Raw genomic sequence first — 18,433 nt, 5'->3', positions numbered from 1 at the left:
TCATTTGAAATTAATGAACAACAAGAATCAGGTGGTCCATCCAAGCCTAAAAGGGCTCGTAAAGAACTATGGTATTAACCTCGAGATTAGCTGTTGCTTTTGAAAAATTCAAAATTAGTGAAAGGGTACATTTGTTTAGAAGCTGGGTCATTAGATTCTTCTGACTACATTATCAATAGGAAATCCATACGAAATGTTAGAGCTATCTATCGGGAATTATATAACCAAAAATGATAGCATCCCTTCACTAATTTAAATGTAAAGTCGGTCATTGTTCACTGGGATACTAAAATAATGGAAGCATCTCTACAGGTACAAATTTTTAAAAATTCCTTCAAAAAAAAAAAAAAAAAATTGAAACCAAACAAAAATTGTTATAATCCGCTCTATTTACCTTACGCTATTTACCGATCCTTAATCTACTGTACCAAAAAAAAAGAACCTTTTTAAATTATTGAAATTTAGTTTCGAGAAAAAAATTAATATCATTTTTAATACATGACCGACAAAAAATTAAAATGTATTTATATTTTGTTCAATACATTTTCTGTTCTTCAAATGTTGACGCCCTAGGCCCAGGTGAAGGCAAATATCCTGCCCTACACAGAACATTTCAGAATTAACTCGTGTAAAAAACATTTAATTTAAAGGATGGGGCCACATTTTATTTGGTTTTTCATTATCTTCAATATCTAACATTAAGGACCATAAAATGGGCCAATAATATTTTCTTTATCCGGAGACATGTTGGTGATGGATAATAATTTTAATTTTCTTGCTTTTTTTGGTGTACAAAACAATTTTAAAGCCAAGAATATTCAATTTTTGAAGACATTCGTTATGCTGTTTAATACTGTTTATTATATTGTATACATTAATTTGAATAAATGTATTGCTTTTAAAAATATTGATATCCATTATTCAACGGTACATTATTTTATTTTAGCGACGCGTTTTTCTTTTGAGTATTCTCAAACATTTTGAACAGTTCCTTTTCATTAGGAATAAAATTATATAAATTAATTTTCAATAAATCCCAGTACTTAAATTTGTCCATCTTTTTCATAAACCAATGAGGCACACACAAACACTTAGTTTTCTCAGATGTCACAAATTTTTTATCATCTATTTGTTCACCTTATTTATAAAACAAAATACAACTAGTTAGGTAGATAAAATGATTAATAATAATTATTTGCATAAGTTATAAGATATAAAAAATGAAAAATGTATACATTAAAATTAAACGGTAGATTTAATGTTCTAAAAGAAATTAAATATAATTTATCAATTATTCACGAAAATGATATTGGATTATTAGAGAAATTTGCCTCCTTTACATTTAGATTTATTTCATGGTTATTACAATACTTGAGAAAACTATATATTTAATACATTTAATAAAAATATTGAGTGGTTAAAAAATGTATAAAAATGGATTTATATTGAGCCAACAATTTTTTAACCAGAGAAAAAATCTTTTTAATAAGCTTACGAAAATACAATTTTCAATTTAATTTTGCTTTTTCAAATGAAAAATATTTTATATTATATTGATATAATAAATTACCAAATTAACTTTTAAAATTGATGTTCTTATTATAAAAATAAATAAAATAACTAACAAATACATATTAAAAGTAGAGTTTTCCAACTCCTGTAAGACTCGGATTTCATAATTAGAAAAGATTGTTTTGAATCAACTATATCATCACTATAAATTTAGACATACAATATCTTATTATTGATTACACCTGTATTTTTGTTTTTACATACTATACTTTGAGGTATTATTTATTCCAGGACATTAAGCCAAAATTAAAAAAAAAAAAATTGTTTTTTATTTATATTTCATAACCAACAAATTGAATGAAATTGTTGAAATTGTTATCAGGTTAATAGCTTTTTATTGTGCTACTGAAATATTATAATTATGATATGTATTTAATTACCAATATTAAAACACGTTTTTGATAAAAATGTACAAGTATTCATGTACTTTTCCATACATTTTTTTTGATTAGTTAATTGTTTTGATGGATCAAATAATTCAAACTCTCTGTTTCTAGTAAAATTAAATCTTTTAATAATTTTCAATTGGGTTATTAAAGATATTTTTCCTTCAATCATGAAATGACCATAACCAATATCACCTAACCCTTTGCCTATAACAAGAAAAAATAATATTATATATAGTTAACATAAAATATTCTAATTAATTTTTAGTTAATCGAGTTTTTCTGTTAATTTTTTCAATTACAGTCAACTTTAATTTATAGTGTGTAGAGTTGTACTTACTAAGAACATGTTCATATTTTTTAAACGTCTTTATAAATGAAACAGTGCTGCATTTGTTTAAATCTTCTAAACTCAGGTAATTGAACTGAGGTAAATTTTGCATTGCTATCAAATTTGAGTTCCAATATAAACGCAAATTATCTTTAATAATATCGACAAAATCATTTTTTGATATTTTAATTAACTCTAGTGTACCTATATTTATTAAAAACTTCTTAATAAAATTGAACATATATATTTCATATTTAACTATTAACTAAATATTCTTTATAATCTAAATATTTTAAACTTTTAAACATTAATTGAAGGAAGTTATTAAAATATTAAAATATATATTTTTAATAATAAGTTATTTAAAATCAATTTACTATTGTAAATTGTAATAATGAATAAAATAATGATGCACATAAACAAAAATGCGATTACAATACAAACAAATGTGAAGTAAATATTGTATTTTAAAAATAAGATGATCAAAAGAAAAAAAAATGTAAGAATTACAAAATAATACAATATTAATCAAAAGAGAGTTAACATTTAATAAAGAATTTTTAAACTATAATACCCAACCTAAAAATAAATTAATAATCATTTGTATCAAAGTATGAAAGTAATTCATTGTTGCGTTCCGTCTGTTCAACAGCTGTTATAGTGTAATAGGATGTTTAAAATTTTAACTCAACTTTAAATCAAATATTATTTATTGTAAAAAATATTCTAAGTCAAAAATTAAACTATAAAATAAACTGGCATGAAGCAAGGAAGCCTTGCTTCGAATGAACTAAACCATATCTGTCTATGGGTTTGTTTTGTACCCCCTTATAAACCCCGATCTCGTATGAACTCCATATTATTCGTTTCCTCATCTCTGTCAAAACAGTACTAGTAAGTATATAAATTGCTGTTTAATTTGTTACTGAAAAAAATGACAGAACCAATTACTTTTTATTGTGCATCCAACCCTGGATTATAATAATATATCTATATAGGCTGCAATAAAATAAATAAATAAAAATTGGTTGACTTCATATCCAATATGAACTACCTTTCTGTGAATGAACTTCTGTCTTAGCATAACTACTATCACATGTTATATAATTAGTATTGTACACAGATAAACAAAACAATTATCTCATTAAAATAACAAATAATTAATTTAAAATGCATCTAGATAAGATAATAGATAACTATTTAAATATTTATCTAGATAAAAGATAAAATATAACTATATTTATTTAGATAAAAAATAGATAATTTTAAGAAGTTTCATCATTTAAAAGTTCTTCTTATAAAATAGTTATTTTTCTGTAAATAAAAAATTAATTATTAATCATTATTTATTTGGTTTAAAATAATCTTCTTTATTTAGTTGCACAAAATAAGTATGGAAACGTATTTTTATTTTTATATATCCAACTATAATGTTTTAAACATAAATATTATATAATAGTATAAATAAATTGTTTTTATTAATTTTTATTTGTATATTATTAACTATCAGTTTACTAACCCCAGTGTTAAAATTCATAATGATGAACAAAAAATGAATCATCAAATTATAATTTAAATAATTAACAATAAAAATGTACCTAATATACCTAATACCTTTGTATTCGTTTATTACTAATACATACTATAGATGTGATAATGCTACCATGTTATTTTGTAATATTTTAATTTAATATAATGGTCATAATTTACATTTAGTTAAATAAAATTCATACAAAAACGCTAAAGCATATAATATAAATGTATATTATACATTTTGCTTTGACTATAAAATAATGTATGTCGTTATAAAAACGTAAGTCGTATTGCATTCAAATCATATGACATAAGTGATGAGGATATAAGGGGTGGTTCATTTTCTAATGATGAATGTTCATCTGATAAAAATAATTATATATTAGAGAGTTTAAACACTGAAAAATTAGGGAAATCAACCGATGATAAGATTCATTATGATGTTTAACTAATTCTATCAAATGATTGTGGAAGTTATCATAAATCCAACGATGAAGTAGAAAATATGGGACAAAATTGTATCGTCATAGCCAAACCAAAGAACAAAAAATTTAAGTTACGATAAAGTAAATGAAAAATGAGGTGTGATTAACAAAAAATGCAAATACTGAAATCGATTCATTGTCTATTTTTTTTTTACAGATCCTATGGTAGAACATATCATGTCTTGTCATAATATATAGGTTACGGGTAAAGTTTGAAAATTTTTAGTTTACAAATTACCCGAATAAAGTAAACCTTACTCATATGAATAGTATAATGTGTACATTATCCAGTGTGCTATGGATAAGGTATGAAGTAGAAAAAAAATACCAAATCATATTAAACACGTAAAACATGGTTGCATACGTTCGTTATAATTAATTCGAAAAAAAAAATTATTACCTAATTATTTATTATTAGGTTATTACTTTATACATGAAAATTTTTTAAAAACTATATAAAATATAGTTATTTATTGGAACAGTTTGGATTCGGGTGGCATTTTGAGTTGCAAAATATCTCTCCTGATTAATATTTTATTTATTTGTTAAACAATTATTTTACTTAAACATTTTTTAAAAATTGGACCTCTGAAAAGAAATTGTGTATTATTTATTTTACACAAAGATTTTTTTATAGCCAATATTTATAAAATATTTATTAATGGTTCATTATGATTTATTTGTTTTTTTTTTCACGTTTCTTATTTCAGATAATGCTCGTATGTTGTAATATTTTGTTCCGTTAAATTTACCTAATTCTCATTCTTTTTATTAATTAATTTATTAAAACTCTCATAAAATTTTTCTTTTTGAGAAAACAAGTTTTTTTTAAAAAAAATAAATAATCAAACATTAATAAACCAAACAAGGAAACTCAAAAACCGATAGCACCGTACTCAAATTTTACATTATTATATAATATAAATGCAGACGATTTATCATAATGCACAATTTATATTTTATTATACCTATTTTATTAATATTATCAATAATTTATATTTTGTTATATTTTATTAATATTATCAACAATTTATATTTTGTTGTATTTTAATTTATGAAAACACTGTATCCAGTCAAAGGTAGATAATGTACAAACTACCCGGTTAATGTACCTACAAAATAATCGTTTTACAAATATGTTTACTTTATCCAACAGACATGGGTTTACATTACCCGATTTTCGTATTCTATCTGTAACATATATGTATATTGATAAAATAAAAATTAATGTTTTTCTTAGTTAATTAATATTTGTGTACCAATAACTAATGAATAACAGTAATATTTAATGCAGATTTGAGGGGGGGGGGGGGGACTATGACAAATACCCCACTCTAAGAAATTTTAAAAAGTCTGCAATTCTTTGTCTGATAATCAAATGCTAAAGTCGATAAATAGCAGTGGCGTAGCCAAGTGGGGGAGGGGACTAAGGGGACTATAGTCCCCCCCATGGGCCGTGTTTATATGTATAGTGTATCCTGACTATTTAATAGAATCAATGGATGCTCGTTTTAATCAAAGCTTATTGATGTTATTTTATAGTGATTGCCACTTGAAGAACTTATTCCGGCCAATTTAAATATGTATGACGATGAAAATATTATAAAAGCTGCTAAAATATATGCCCAAGATCTCCATGATGATACCTCATCTACAATCAGAGCTGACCTGTTCATATGGAGGCAACAATGGAGTCAAAATACTATTCCAAAACCGAATTCTGCTCTTGATTCACCCTCTCATTGCACCAATCTTCAACCTAACATTAAAATACTTTTACAATTATTCACCACGTTATCAGTTACCTCTTCCACTCCAAAAAGAACGTTTTCTGCACTTAATCGCTTAAAAAAATTTTTAAGAAGCACCATGTCGGAAAAGAGACTGAATGGGTTAGCTATGGTTAATATAAATAAAAAAGAGCAATTCCATGAAAATGAAATAATAACTGAATTTGCCAGAAATTCGCCTAAAAGAATGCAGCTGTCAGAGTGGAGCAAGTGACTGAACACTGAAACCAAAATTATTATTTTTATTATTATTATTACAAATTATATATTCATAAATATTTTTAAAACTGTACTAAAATGCTTGAATTACATTTAAAAACTTGGTGGTAGATGAGGAGAGGGGTTCAGGGTGAATTCTCATGTCCTCTCTTACCTTACTTATTCAAAAATGTGATCAGCCTTTCCCATTTAAAAATCCTGGCTATGCCACTGGTAAATAGTAAATTTTTATTTACTATTTTATACTCAGAAATCAGATAATTTTCTCTTTTAAATACTTGTTCACGGTTTATTAAAAGTTGGGAAACACTGGCTTTTCTCCCCGGTTTATGATATTCGTTACTACGCAATTTTTAGAAACTTTATTTTTGGTATATTATATATTTCTATATATGTGGTCTTTATAAAACAGTTTTTATGATATCGATATCATAAAAATTGAGCTATAATCAATTAAAAACCGTTAAAATCGTTCCTATTCACCCCAAACTACGGTACATATATTTGAGATACAAGTTAACATTTTATGTTTTTATAAAAAAGTTCTGTAAAGTATTAAATATATAAACATAAAATTATAAGTATTTATTTAATTAGATTTATATTATTATTCCATTAAAAAAAACTATTTATAGGTAACTTATAGCCTATAGAATAAGTAAATAATAATAATATAATAATAATCCTTTTTTTGTTCCGAAAAAATATTTTATTGATAGTCTATCGCTTGGGCGTATTTTAGGGGGGGGGGGCAAAAGGGCGACCGTCCCCCCTAGAATCCGTATTTAAGGAATTGATTATATGTGAGATACACAATTCAATTTTTTTTTAATGTAGATCATTTTATAACGAAATCAAACTACGCATGTCTGTAAATACTGAATTAGGCTTTTTGTCGGGTCCATATTTAGTGAAAATCATATAAAATACAAGCGTAACTTTCAAAACACAGACAGGTGTTAAAAATTAACTACACAAAACTCAATTCTAAGTGGATCCGGCATTAGATTAAAAAAAAAAAATAAAACCACAAAAATTAAGGATTCACCTGATTTAAATATTACTAAAAATTCTACATGTAAATTTTTGAACCTGAATTAAAGAAAAAATTTAAGTCTCCCCCCTCCCCTAGAAGTAAGTCTAAATACGCCCCTGATTTATCGTCCATAAATATTAAATATTTAAATATATAGGTAACCATAATTTTTTACATATTATTGAGTCAGCAAATTTAATTAGTTGCCCCACCCTTTCAAAAGTTGAAATGACGCCCCTGATTTAATGATTTTAAATTCAATAATATACAAAATATAGTCAATAAAAAAAAAAAAAAAAATTTATTTAACGAAAAATAATTATTATATGGTTAAATAAAACAATTCTTAACAAATATATATTACATTAAAATCTCAAATCATGTAATTTTACTATTTATATAAATTTATAAACATATAAATCTTATTTTTTTTTTAAAAAAAAAAAATCATTTTGTTTCTTTTTTATTAGTTTTGATTTTAAGTAAGTAATATTTTTTTAGTAAAATCAATTGTAATTATAAATTATATACATTTTATTTAATTAAAAAAAAAAAAATTGAAAAAACTACTAATCAATAAAATAAATAAAATGAGACCCCTAGGACGATTCAAAATCCGATAGATTGACGTAGTTGTCAAAGATGTAGTAATGATAGACCAGAACGCAACTTTAGAAACAGCATATCAGAGAGACAGATGGAGAGAGATTTTTATGACAGAGATGGTCCTGAATGGACCGCTAAGCTGATGAAAAAGATAAATTGTATTTTTATAAACGCTGGTGAGATATGGGGATAGGAATATACACATGATACACCATTAATTAATTAGTGTTTACATACACTCTGAACTTTAATCTATTCAAATGTAATGGATAGTCAGTATGTATTAATCCTTAATATTTTATTATTAACTCCTAATTATTTGTATGTAAAATTCTTAGAACAATAAGAACAACATTAAAACTTAAAGTGAATAATTAAGTCTTACACAATAAATAAATGTTCTATTGAAAAAAATGTACTTAATGATTGCGCAGAAATTTTTCTTAATGTGTTGAATTTTATTGAACTCACACCAAAAGATTTTTTTTCACTTAATTTGCAATATTCAATTAAATCCTTTTTTTTAGAAATTGGATTGTATACATATTTAGTAAGTCTTATAGATCCTTTTATAATTAAATACATATTTTCTGGTGAATGTCCTTCTTTCAATATCCACCTTCCCGGTCCATAATTTGTATATGAAGCACTTCGGATGAGGGCCATTTGAGATTCCTTTAGATAAATCAAGAACACAAGTAATTTTATTTTTAATTATTTTGTAATAATTATTTGTTATTTATTATTATCTTTCAATATAATTTATTCTTTTATACTATTGAACTCATATATAAGTATAAATTACATTTTAATTTAAAATAAAATGCACAATACACAAATGTTTAATAGAGCATGAATTGTATTGGGCACCTAAGACACATTTTAGGTAGATATATTCAAATTTTTATTTTATTAAAAATTGAATGTAAATTGAAAAAGTTTTTTACATGCTCATTGTTGAAAAAATATCAAATTAGTTAAATCAATTTCATTCAAATTAAATTTCAACACAGTATTGGATTGTTATTGTATAATATATTGGGTAAACTGGCAAACATTTTTGTGAAAAGTGCGCGAATAAATATTTGTAAACAATGTAGGTACTTATATAATTAAAATTAATTTTTAGTATTATAAAAACATGCAACACGTATTACAAATACCTACTAAAAGAACTTGGTCGCAATAGAGCATTAAGAAGTAACAAATAAATACTAAATTACTTACAATTGGACAATGATTGAAAAATTTAAATCCTACTGCGAAAATCCATTTGATTGATTCTAATTCGAATTGTGTTCGCTCATTTGGTGGTTTAAACATAATTAATTTATGCTGAAAATGTATGTTTATATTTTTACTTTCTGTCAGTTAAAATTTGAAATAATTTCTTACAAACACAGATATTTCTTCGGACTTTAAAAGAGTTTCTTTTTTTTTTTGATTCAAATAAGTGGATTGGTGTAAGAATGACATTTTTTTTCCATCAGCCATGATAAATTATCAATCACCCTCAAAACAATAGTTTTAAATCTTAATAATGGCAGACTTGAGTTCTAGAAAATCAGACCACTAATATTTAATAACGTCATAAAAACATGCTATAAAGTAAGTCATATTAGGCTGCCAACGAAGTGTTGTATTATCATATAGAATATAGATGACACCTAACACCTAATTTAATTTAATTATTATTATAAACATAAAATTAATATATTGTCAGCAAACGCACGCATACGCATACGCATATACACACCACCTTCAGGAAATGCTGATCAGATAGATTGCAACAGAATAAAATGACCACCGCAAGACGTGATGAGGGTTCGTTCTGCTGCCATCGATGTGGAGGACGGAACGCTGCCCGATTTACAAGTGAAGTGATCGGCCATTCTTTTGTTTTTTAGTATTATTAAATATTTTTCGTTGTTTTAAATTTAATTTTAAAAGGTGTTCATATTTATTAATAATTTTTCTACTTTACGTACTTGTGCGAGTATATGAGAAAGTTGGTACATTTACAAAAAGGGTATTAAAACTACGAGTATATTGTATTTCAAACCTCAATCCAGTGCTAGATCATATTCTTTGTCAGTTTGAGGGGAGAGTACAATATAGTTAGATAAAGGTTACCTCACGCTCGAAACATTCAGTGCTAGATCTGTTTCGAGTGTAAAATAACTTTAGAGCTACTAAAGGAAAGTAAGCATTTTAAAAAACCTGTTTTCGACAATCCTATTAAGCAGTGCTAGATCGTAGTCTTTGTCACTTAAGAAGGTAGTCCGGGTCAATTATAAGGGGTTTTTCTTTACGTGCTTGTTTAACGGTTAGAGTGTCCAACAACCAACAAATACTTCGTTTTTGTGTTGATATAGGTCAAGCCTTTGCATGGTGTATACGACAGAAGGAATTAAAAATTGTGATATAACTAAACATTTATAGGCAATTTCAGATAATTTTGTTTATTAAATATAAATAATTAAAATTTTCCAAAAATTATTTGTTACCTAAAATATTTTTCTAAACAAATAATATAATAACTATTTGTTTTACTAAAACTGTGGGAAGAAATTTGACCTAATTAAAACAGGTACTTATTAAATAATGTCAGTATGACATTTATAGTATTTAATTACTTACATCTTGTAAATCAATTTGATCGTATAAATCCATTTTATTAAAAGTAAATTTAATATGTTTATTTGTTATTTTACTAAAAATAAGCAATTATAAATAAATAAACTACACTGAAATGGTACCTAAGCAATTATTTACTTTATCAAAATAAAAATATGGATTTTATAAATAGGTTACTTCCTTTGAGAATATTATAATAGCATTATTATTATTTTTTTTTTAAAGTTTAAACCAGGGTTTGAAAAAGAGAATTTGAAAAACAATTCATTTTACGGTATTTCAAATTAAAACGTTATGTACTTATTGTGTTTTACATTTTGCGTTATACCGTTACACGTAAAAAACTTTTTTTATTCTTTTTTGTTTTATTAAAATATTCATTATAATATCTACAATTTTTAAATTTAATTTGAAGTTCCCATGGTGTCTTAGAATAATATACACTTTGGACAGGAGAGATAGTCATCATAGTCATACTCAGTGGTGCAACTATGGGGGTGCTAGGAGGTGCTTAAGCATCCCCAAGTTCTATGTCTTTGTAAATTCAAATATCTATAGTTTAAACAATAATTTAGGTAATTTTATATTTTAAAATTTTATTTTCAGTTATTTTTTTCTTATCTTACATATCATTATTTATATTATAGTATATTTTTACTATTATTGTGAATAGTAGGTAACGTAATATCGTCATGTTGAGATCACTGGATTATAATCTTTAATCGTATAGTAATATATAGTAAATTATCGATAGGAGTACCAATATGACGTCATAGACGATCGATAGCGATTGTAATAAGTACAAACTGTCAATAACTGTGATAACTAATGATCTCGTGGCTCGACCTTATGATTTAAAATTTGTGATAATGTGATATTGTTTGTTTCAAATTTGAAATTGCAAGTGTTTGTTTCAGCTTTTTAGCGCAGTTATTACATTTTTTATTCGATATAAAATATTCATAATGTTTTGTCTTTTTAGTGATAGTTACAAAATAAATACTTTTTTTCTTTTTTTTTGTTCTTTATTTGGGTTAAATAATCTAAACAAATTATGTATAATAAGCTTAAGTGTTTACAAAATTAAGGTTACAGCCAGAAGACATGAAGAAGAAGCTGCCCACTGGTGACACTCCAGTAACAAAAGAAATACTATTCAAAATAAGTCCAACCATTCAGACAGTGAAACGATTGATGATCCTGGTACAAGCACATCAAGTGGTTTGTGTGAAAATGTTTGTACCAGTACCTCTCAAATTTTGAATTTAGGACTAGGAGGTATAGAAAATGGACCATACCGCCCAATTTTGGCTGTTAATACTTAGTACTATCTTAGTTTTATTTTATATAATTATTTTGATTGCTTCGAAAAATGTTATAGGTACTTACCTATTATTTTGTCAATTTATGAAATATACAATTTAAATAATTAACTTATTTTTTAGTATGCAATTAAAAACACTTATAGTTAACTGCTTAATGCTTTACATATGCTTTAATGCTTTTAGACTTATCTAAAAACAAAGTTTGGGAAGCAACATAGATCTTTTAATAAACAATGGTTTGTTGAATGTGCATGGTTAGATATAGCACTACATTAGATGCTACCTTTTGTTATGTTTGCCGCATATTTGATACGAGTGATGTTGAACTAGCATGAACTAAGACTGGACTAAGTAATTGGTAAAAAGTAAGTTTATATAATAAATAAATAATAATAATACTAATAGTAACTTAGGTATTTAAATTAATCATTAAATTTATACATTTTCAATACAATCTAGCAGTGGCGCTTAACTATATTTTAAATGGGGAGGCAAGTAAAAAGTTTTACGGACCACCACCCCCGTTTAACAAACACAAAACGTGAGACGCTTTGCCCCTATCCCCCTCCCCCATACAATACTTTAATATTTCATACGACCATACACACATACAGTATACAATATTTTACTCTAGTATCATTTTTATTTAATAATGCCTAATGAAAGTGTTCAAAACTAGTTTTAAGTATTACTTAATAATTATAAAGTCAGATGTATTAATGTATTTATTATAAATTACCAAGTTTGTAAACAGGTATGTATTTTATAGGTAGGTACCTACATATCTATATACCTAAAATAATTTTAACTTTGAGTGAATATGGCCTGTAAGTAGATATATATATATATATATATATATATATATAATATAAAATATAAAACTTGACAGCAAAATTAACTTACACTTTAAACTGACCAGAATTTAAAAATGTAAAATTACAAATGTCTTATGTGTTATGAATAAAGTTCTGATTTTGTAGCTCTATAATATAAAACTATAAAAAGTAATTAAAATGAATATGGTTTCATAATTATATTGGCTTCTAAAACACCATTATTCACACACTATAAATAATTTTTAATCTATAAAATATAATACCAACATAATAAATTTAAAAAAACCATTAAAATATTGTAAAAATATAAATAGTTTAAGTTTATTTTAATTACGATAATAATTTTCTGAGAACAAAGCTATATGATGAAAATGTTTTAATAACTTCATCAGTATTTATTGCAATATCTTTCTCACAAGAAATTAACATCAGACTTTCTAATCGTTCTTCGCACATTGTACTTTTTAAACGGGTTTTAATGAGCTTGAGTTTTGTAAATGCTCTTTCAGGGGATGCACTTGAAACTGGTAATGTTAAAGCAATACGCAACGCAGTGTAAATAACAGGAAACACTTCTTTCAATCCAGTAGAAAGTAAAATCGAAAAATCGAAAACGAATGCCGCGTCGTGTAGACATGTATTTGCCGCGCGGCACGGGGCCGCCGGATGCTGCGAAGTCATGCCACTGAGCAAAGCTGCTCCGTCTGGACGCGCCTTTACGTGAAACATACGGATCGACGGTCGACGAAAAAATGAATGATAAATAATAGTATTATTAATATAATTACATAAGTATAATTCTCTAAGCAGTCTAAGCTGATAAACTGTAAACTAGATTTAAAAATAAACTAAAAGTTCACAGTATTTGTATTGTTATACAATTTGACGTTATAGTATTTTCACTGCGATTATTTTTGTTATCTTATTATCCCCGGTGAAATTTAATTTCTGAAAATCTCCGATGAACTAGATAAATCTCGTTAAGTGTCGTCGAATCTAATCAATTTAATTTCAGTTTTGTCGTTTATATAAAAATACCATTTATTTTATGATTAAATAAAAGTTGTCTATTATAAAATAAATGTTAAAATCAATATAATATAAGGCTTTCATTTTTTTTTTAAAGTCGGAAGGTGTCATGACATGGAGGACACCCTTCCCCTCAAAATATGCCACTGAAATCATGTATAAAATATATAAGTACCTTGATATTTGTGTGAAGAAGTTGATGACTTGAAAAACTTTGTGATACTGCTCATTGATGAAATATTTTTCCTCTTTTGACATGCATTCAAACGACGTTCTCAATTTGTACAATTAATACTTCCTCTATTTTTGCCACAGTTGCAGAATTAATAATTGTCATGGTTCATAACTGTTGTTGGATTTATATAATAATATCAGTGGCGTAGCCAGGGGGGCTAAGGGGGCTACAGCCCCCCTGAAATGTTAAGAAAATTTAAAAATTCTTTTAATGGTCTATGATATTCGCTCAAAAAGTTTTAAATTGTGTTTTACTAATTTTAAATTTTCATCTTTATTTTGTTAGTTTTCTACAGCTTCGGCCGTGCTAGTAGGTATTTAATGCATATATTATTACTTATATAACATTATGCATAGGTCGGTTTCATGATAAAATCTATAAATAAATATTTGTAAGCGATTAGTGACAAGACACCCGACGGGCGACGACTGTTCTTATCTTTACGACTTTACACTAATCGTATAATGTAATAGGGGTATAAATAATAAATATACACAAACGGGCGTTGGAAAATATTATAAACCGGCAGTCGGGCAGTATCGCAGTGAACGCAGAACGTATTATTTTGCCATTTTGATATTTTGGTTGTGCAACGTGGTTACTGTACAGGATTTAAATTTTTCAATCTAACTCAGAAAAAATCAAACTTTTTTGAATTTTTTCACAAAAAAAACAAAAAATGTAAGTAAAATGTTTAATTTGTATTTGAAGATACGTTGTAGGTTGATATAAATATTATGAAAAAAAACAAATTACTGAACTGTATATATGGTTTTAAAATTAATTTTAATACATTTTTAAGACTTCATACTTCGCCGTCGCGTCGCGTCGATTTTATAACATAATATTTATAATATTGTTCATGACTTTTTTATTTTATTGTTTTGACTTTATAATATTTTCCAAAATAAATGCTTATCTATAAATATTGAACCACTTAATCCAATTATGAAAATAAATAAATATTTTTTTATATTAGTCAAACTGCAGTGACCCTATCATTGAAGAAAATAAGAAAACACAGAATATTGTAGTTTTTGAAGAAAAAAAAACAAATTAATAAATCATAGTTACAGACAGAATCTGATTCTAAATATGATATTGGTCTTTATATAAATTGTTCAAAACCTCTAACCAATACAGAAAAAATTTTAATTTTACATAATTTATGGGTTATTTATGTGAATTATAAATTTCTAGCTCAAGATAATGGCAAGTTTAAAGGTACTTTTTAGTTGAAATGGCTTAACACATTTAATTGGTTAGCTTATTCAAAACTGAAAGAAAGGACCTTTTGTATGTATTGTGTACTTTTCTTGTATCAAACAAATGTTGGTAAAGGTTCTCACGTAGATCTGGGCAAACTTGTAGCCAAACTTCTTATTAAATTAAAAGATGCATTAGAATCATTAAAAAATCATGCCAACTTAAATTTCCATAAAACTGCAATGTTAAATGCCGATAATGTAATTAAAATTCATAACAAGGAACAGGATAATGTATATATGCAATTAAATACTAAGAAAAAGCAAGATATTTTAAAAAATCGTTCATCTTTGAAACCTATTATTCAGACTATTCGATTGTCCGGAAGGCAACAGATTGCATTAAGAGGGCGTATAGACTCTGGACGAATTGAAATGAATGAACCTACTGAAAATGATGGAAATTTTCGTTGTCTCCTACGATTTAGAGCCAATAATGGTGATATAGTTTTAAAAGAGCATCTAGAAATTAGTGATTTGAATGCTATGTATACAAGTCCTCAAATCCAAAATGAAATAATTACTATTTTTGGAGAACTAATTCAATCTGAAATAGTTAAACAAATATCAAAATCCAGTTTTTTTTCTGTTCTCGCCGACGAGACAACTGATATTAGTCAAATCGAATAATTTTCAGTATGCATAAGATACCTAGATGAAGAATCAATAATAGTTCGGGAAAACTTTTTAGCATTTATTCCTGTTCAGGATGTAACAGGAAAAGGTTTAGCTAATACTTTACTAGAAACATTAAAAAATCTTGGTTTAAATTTAGAAAAAATGCGTGGTCAATGCTATGATGGGGCGGCAACCATGTCGGGTGCTTTTAATGGTGTACAGGCAATTGTGAGAAAAAAATATCCTAAAGCGTTATACACTCATTGCATATCGCATTCTTTGAATCTTTGTTTATCTGCAGCTTCTAAAGCTCAAGATATTCGAAATGCTTTTGGAATTGTATCAGAATGTTGTGCATTTTTTCACTACTCCGCAAAAAGAATCCAAATTTTAAAAGAAAAAGTTTTAGAAATTAATCCAAAAACTCAGGCACATAAACTTAAATCACTGTGCGAAACTAGATGGGTTTTGCGTCACGAGGCTATAATGATTTTTAAAGAATTTTTGCAGCCAATAGTTTCTGCTTTAGAGCAAATTGAAAATTATTCAAAAAATAAGGAGTAATAAACGAGCACATAGTCTTTTGAATAATATCTGCAATTTTAATTTATTAGTAGCTATCTATGTTTCAAATAAATTATTGAGTTATACTTACAATTTATCTGAGTATTTACAAATTAAGAATATAGATTTAGTAAACGCATTTGAAAGTGTATCCAAAATCTCCAAGAAATTTCAAGGTATTAGAGAAAATTCAAATGTCGAGTTTCATGAAATTTATGAGGGAGTAAAAAGTATTTCATTTTCGTTAAATGTTAATGAAACTATGCCACGTATTAGTGGTAGACAAAAAAATCAAAATAATGTACCTTTTAAAGGTATTGAAGAATTTTACAGACGTACAGTATTTATTCCATACTTAGACGATTTGCTTTGCTCACTAAAACAACGTTTTCTTTCACATAAAGATACTATAAAGTTATTACAGTACTCGTATGTATTGCCGTCTTTGACTGTTGATAAGCCATTTTCGTGTTTAAAACCCGCTGTTCAATTTTATGAAGACGATTTACCAGGTTATCAAGATATTATTGAAGCTGAATTTAAATTATGGCAGTCTAAGTGGAAAACAGTTGGGCCAAAGTTCAGACCATTAAATGTAATTGAAACCTTAACCAACTGTGACAGAAATATGTTTCCAAACATGTATCAACTCCTAAAGTTAATATCAGTACTACCTGTATCGACTGCTACTGCAGAAAGGAGTTTTTCTTCTTTGAGAAGACTAAAAACTTACCTTAGAAATTCAACTACAGAGTCAAGACTTATCGGACTCGCACTACTATCCATTCATAGAGATATTGACATTTCAGATGATTAAATATTGGACAAATTTGCTAACAGTAGAAAGGCTCGAAGGTTAAAATTGTCACTTTAATTGTTTGTAAATAAATATTGTTAATTTATTTTTATTCATCACATTATATTCATGTTTATTAAATTCGAGTTTGTTTTATTATAATATAAATAAATAATATAATTATATAATAAAAAATTTAAGTTAATTTTCAGTATGAGAAAAAAATTATACAATATATTATATTCTGCAGTATTTAGCATAAACTCAAAGACATTAATAGTCGGTAAACTTAATTTAAAATTTTAATAAATGCATTTGTGTAAATCGTATATAATAACAAAATACGCTTATATCTATTTAAAAGAATAATAAAACATATTTTAACATAGAATTATATACCACTTATACTCCAAAACATTATTAATAATTAAATTTATAATTATTAAATTCCAAAATGATGGACATTTTAAACCTGATTAAGGAATGCAATTTTTTCCACATCAAAAAGGAGTCTTAAGAAACTAAATTATGGAAAAGAGGGAAATTGATGTGAAAAAATACAGATTAAGAATTAAGAATACATATTAAGAAATAATATTAGAAAGAAAAATGTTGTTTATTTTCTAATTAATTAATTTGAAGGTACAACATAATTAAAATATGATCAATTTTTCTATTTAACAAATTAAAATAAATATATGAAATTAGGAAAAAATTGCATTCCTTAATCAGATTTAAAATGTCCATTATTTTGGAATTTAATAATTATAAATTTAATTATTAATTCCCTCTGTTCCATGATTTAGTTTCTTAAGACTCCTTTCTTTTTTTCCTCCTTCCCTATCTTTAGCACCAGAAAACTAACGACTAAGTGTGCTGCATATTTCTTTTTGGTTAGTATCTGGAAACTTGGTAGTAATAACATCTAAAGTAAAAATTAATACCATTCATTAAATAAGTCATAATTAGCAGCCATTTTGATAATTATAAATAATATACCTAATAAAATTTTGTATGTTTCAGTCTGAAAAATTCAGTTTTTTGATACCATTAGTTTCCCTGCCAAATGCACTGTAAAGTAGCTGTACTGATTTAGATATTATTTTTGAAATAACAGTGTTCAAGTTTTCAGATAATTTAGATGTGCTCTTGATATTAAGCACCATTAAA

The 18,433-nt window shown here is 26.1% G+C and overlaps 3 protein-coding genes across 3 annotated transcripts; 2 read left to right on the top strand and 1 right to left on the bottom strand.

Moving 5' to 3' along the window:
- Window positions 1-937: 937 nt before the first annotated feature.
- Window positions 938-10,631, bottom strand: LOC112685880. The gene is made up of 6 exons (XM_025557904.1): window positions 10,599-10,631; window positions 9,186-9,293; window positions 8,378-8,633; window positions 2,299-2,493; window positions 1,953-2,165; window positions 938-1,137 (listed from the first exon to the last, which is right to left on the bottom strand). The coding sequence occupies exons 1-6, from the start codon at window positions 10,629-10,631 to the stop codon at window positions 938-940; spliced, it is 1,005 nt and encodes a 334-aa protein (XP_025413689.1).
- A 4,687-nt stretch (window positions 10,632-15,318) lies between these two features.
- LOC112685879 lies at window positions 15,319-15,915 on the top strand. Its single transcript, XM_025557903.1, has one exon. The coding sequence runs from the start codon at window positions 15,319-15,321 to the stop codon at window positions 15,913-15,915; it is 597 nt and encodes a 198-aa protein (XP_025413688.1).
- Window positions 15,916-16,729: 814 nt separating this feature from the next.
- On the top strand, window positions 16,730-17,284 carry LOC112685886 (52 kDa repressor of the inhibitor of the protein kinase-like). Its single transcript, XM_025557910.1, has one exon. It carries the CDS (start codon window positions 16,730-16,732, stop codon window positions 17,282-17,284), a length of 555 nt encoding a protein of 184 aa, XP_025413695.1.
- Window positions 17,285-18,433: the final 1,149 nt, after the last annotated feature.

The sequence above is a fragment of the Sipha flava genome, unplaced genomic scaffold (genome assembly GCF_003268045.1).
Source record: "Sipha flava isolate LNK unplaced genomic scaffold, YSA_version1 295_pilon_pilon, whole genome shotgun sequence".
NCBI classification, from domain to species: Eukaryota; Metazoa; Arthropoda; class Insecta; order Hemiptera; family Aphididae; genus Sipha; species Sipha flava.
Note: the sequence above shows the minus strand (reverse complement) of the source record. Positions and strands in the feature narration are given on the sequence as shown.

Excerpts from the sequence above, each read along its gene's own strand:
- LOC112685886 (XM_025557910.1), top strand. The coding sequence starts at position 16,730 with ATGCCACGTATTAGTGGTAGACAAAAAAATCAAAATAATGTACCTTTT.
- LOC112685880 (XM_025557904.1), bottom strand. The coding sequence starts at position 10,631 with ATGGATTTATACGATCAAATTGATTTACAAGAT. Across the intron at positions 9,294-10,598 it reads ATCAAATTGATTTACAAGAT|CATAAATTAATTATGTTTAA; the intron begins GTAAGTAATTAA and ends ATACATTTTCAG. Across the intron at positions 2,166-2,298 it reads AAAATATGAACATGTTCTTA|GCAAAGGGTTAGGTGATATT; the intron begins GTAAGTACAACT and ends TTCTTGTTATAG.
- LOC112685879 (XM_025557903.1), top strand. The coding sequence starts at position 15,319 with ATGTATTGTGTACTTTTCTTGTATCAAACAAATGTTGGTAAAGGTTCT.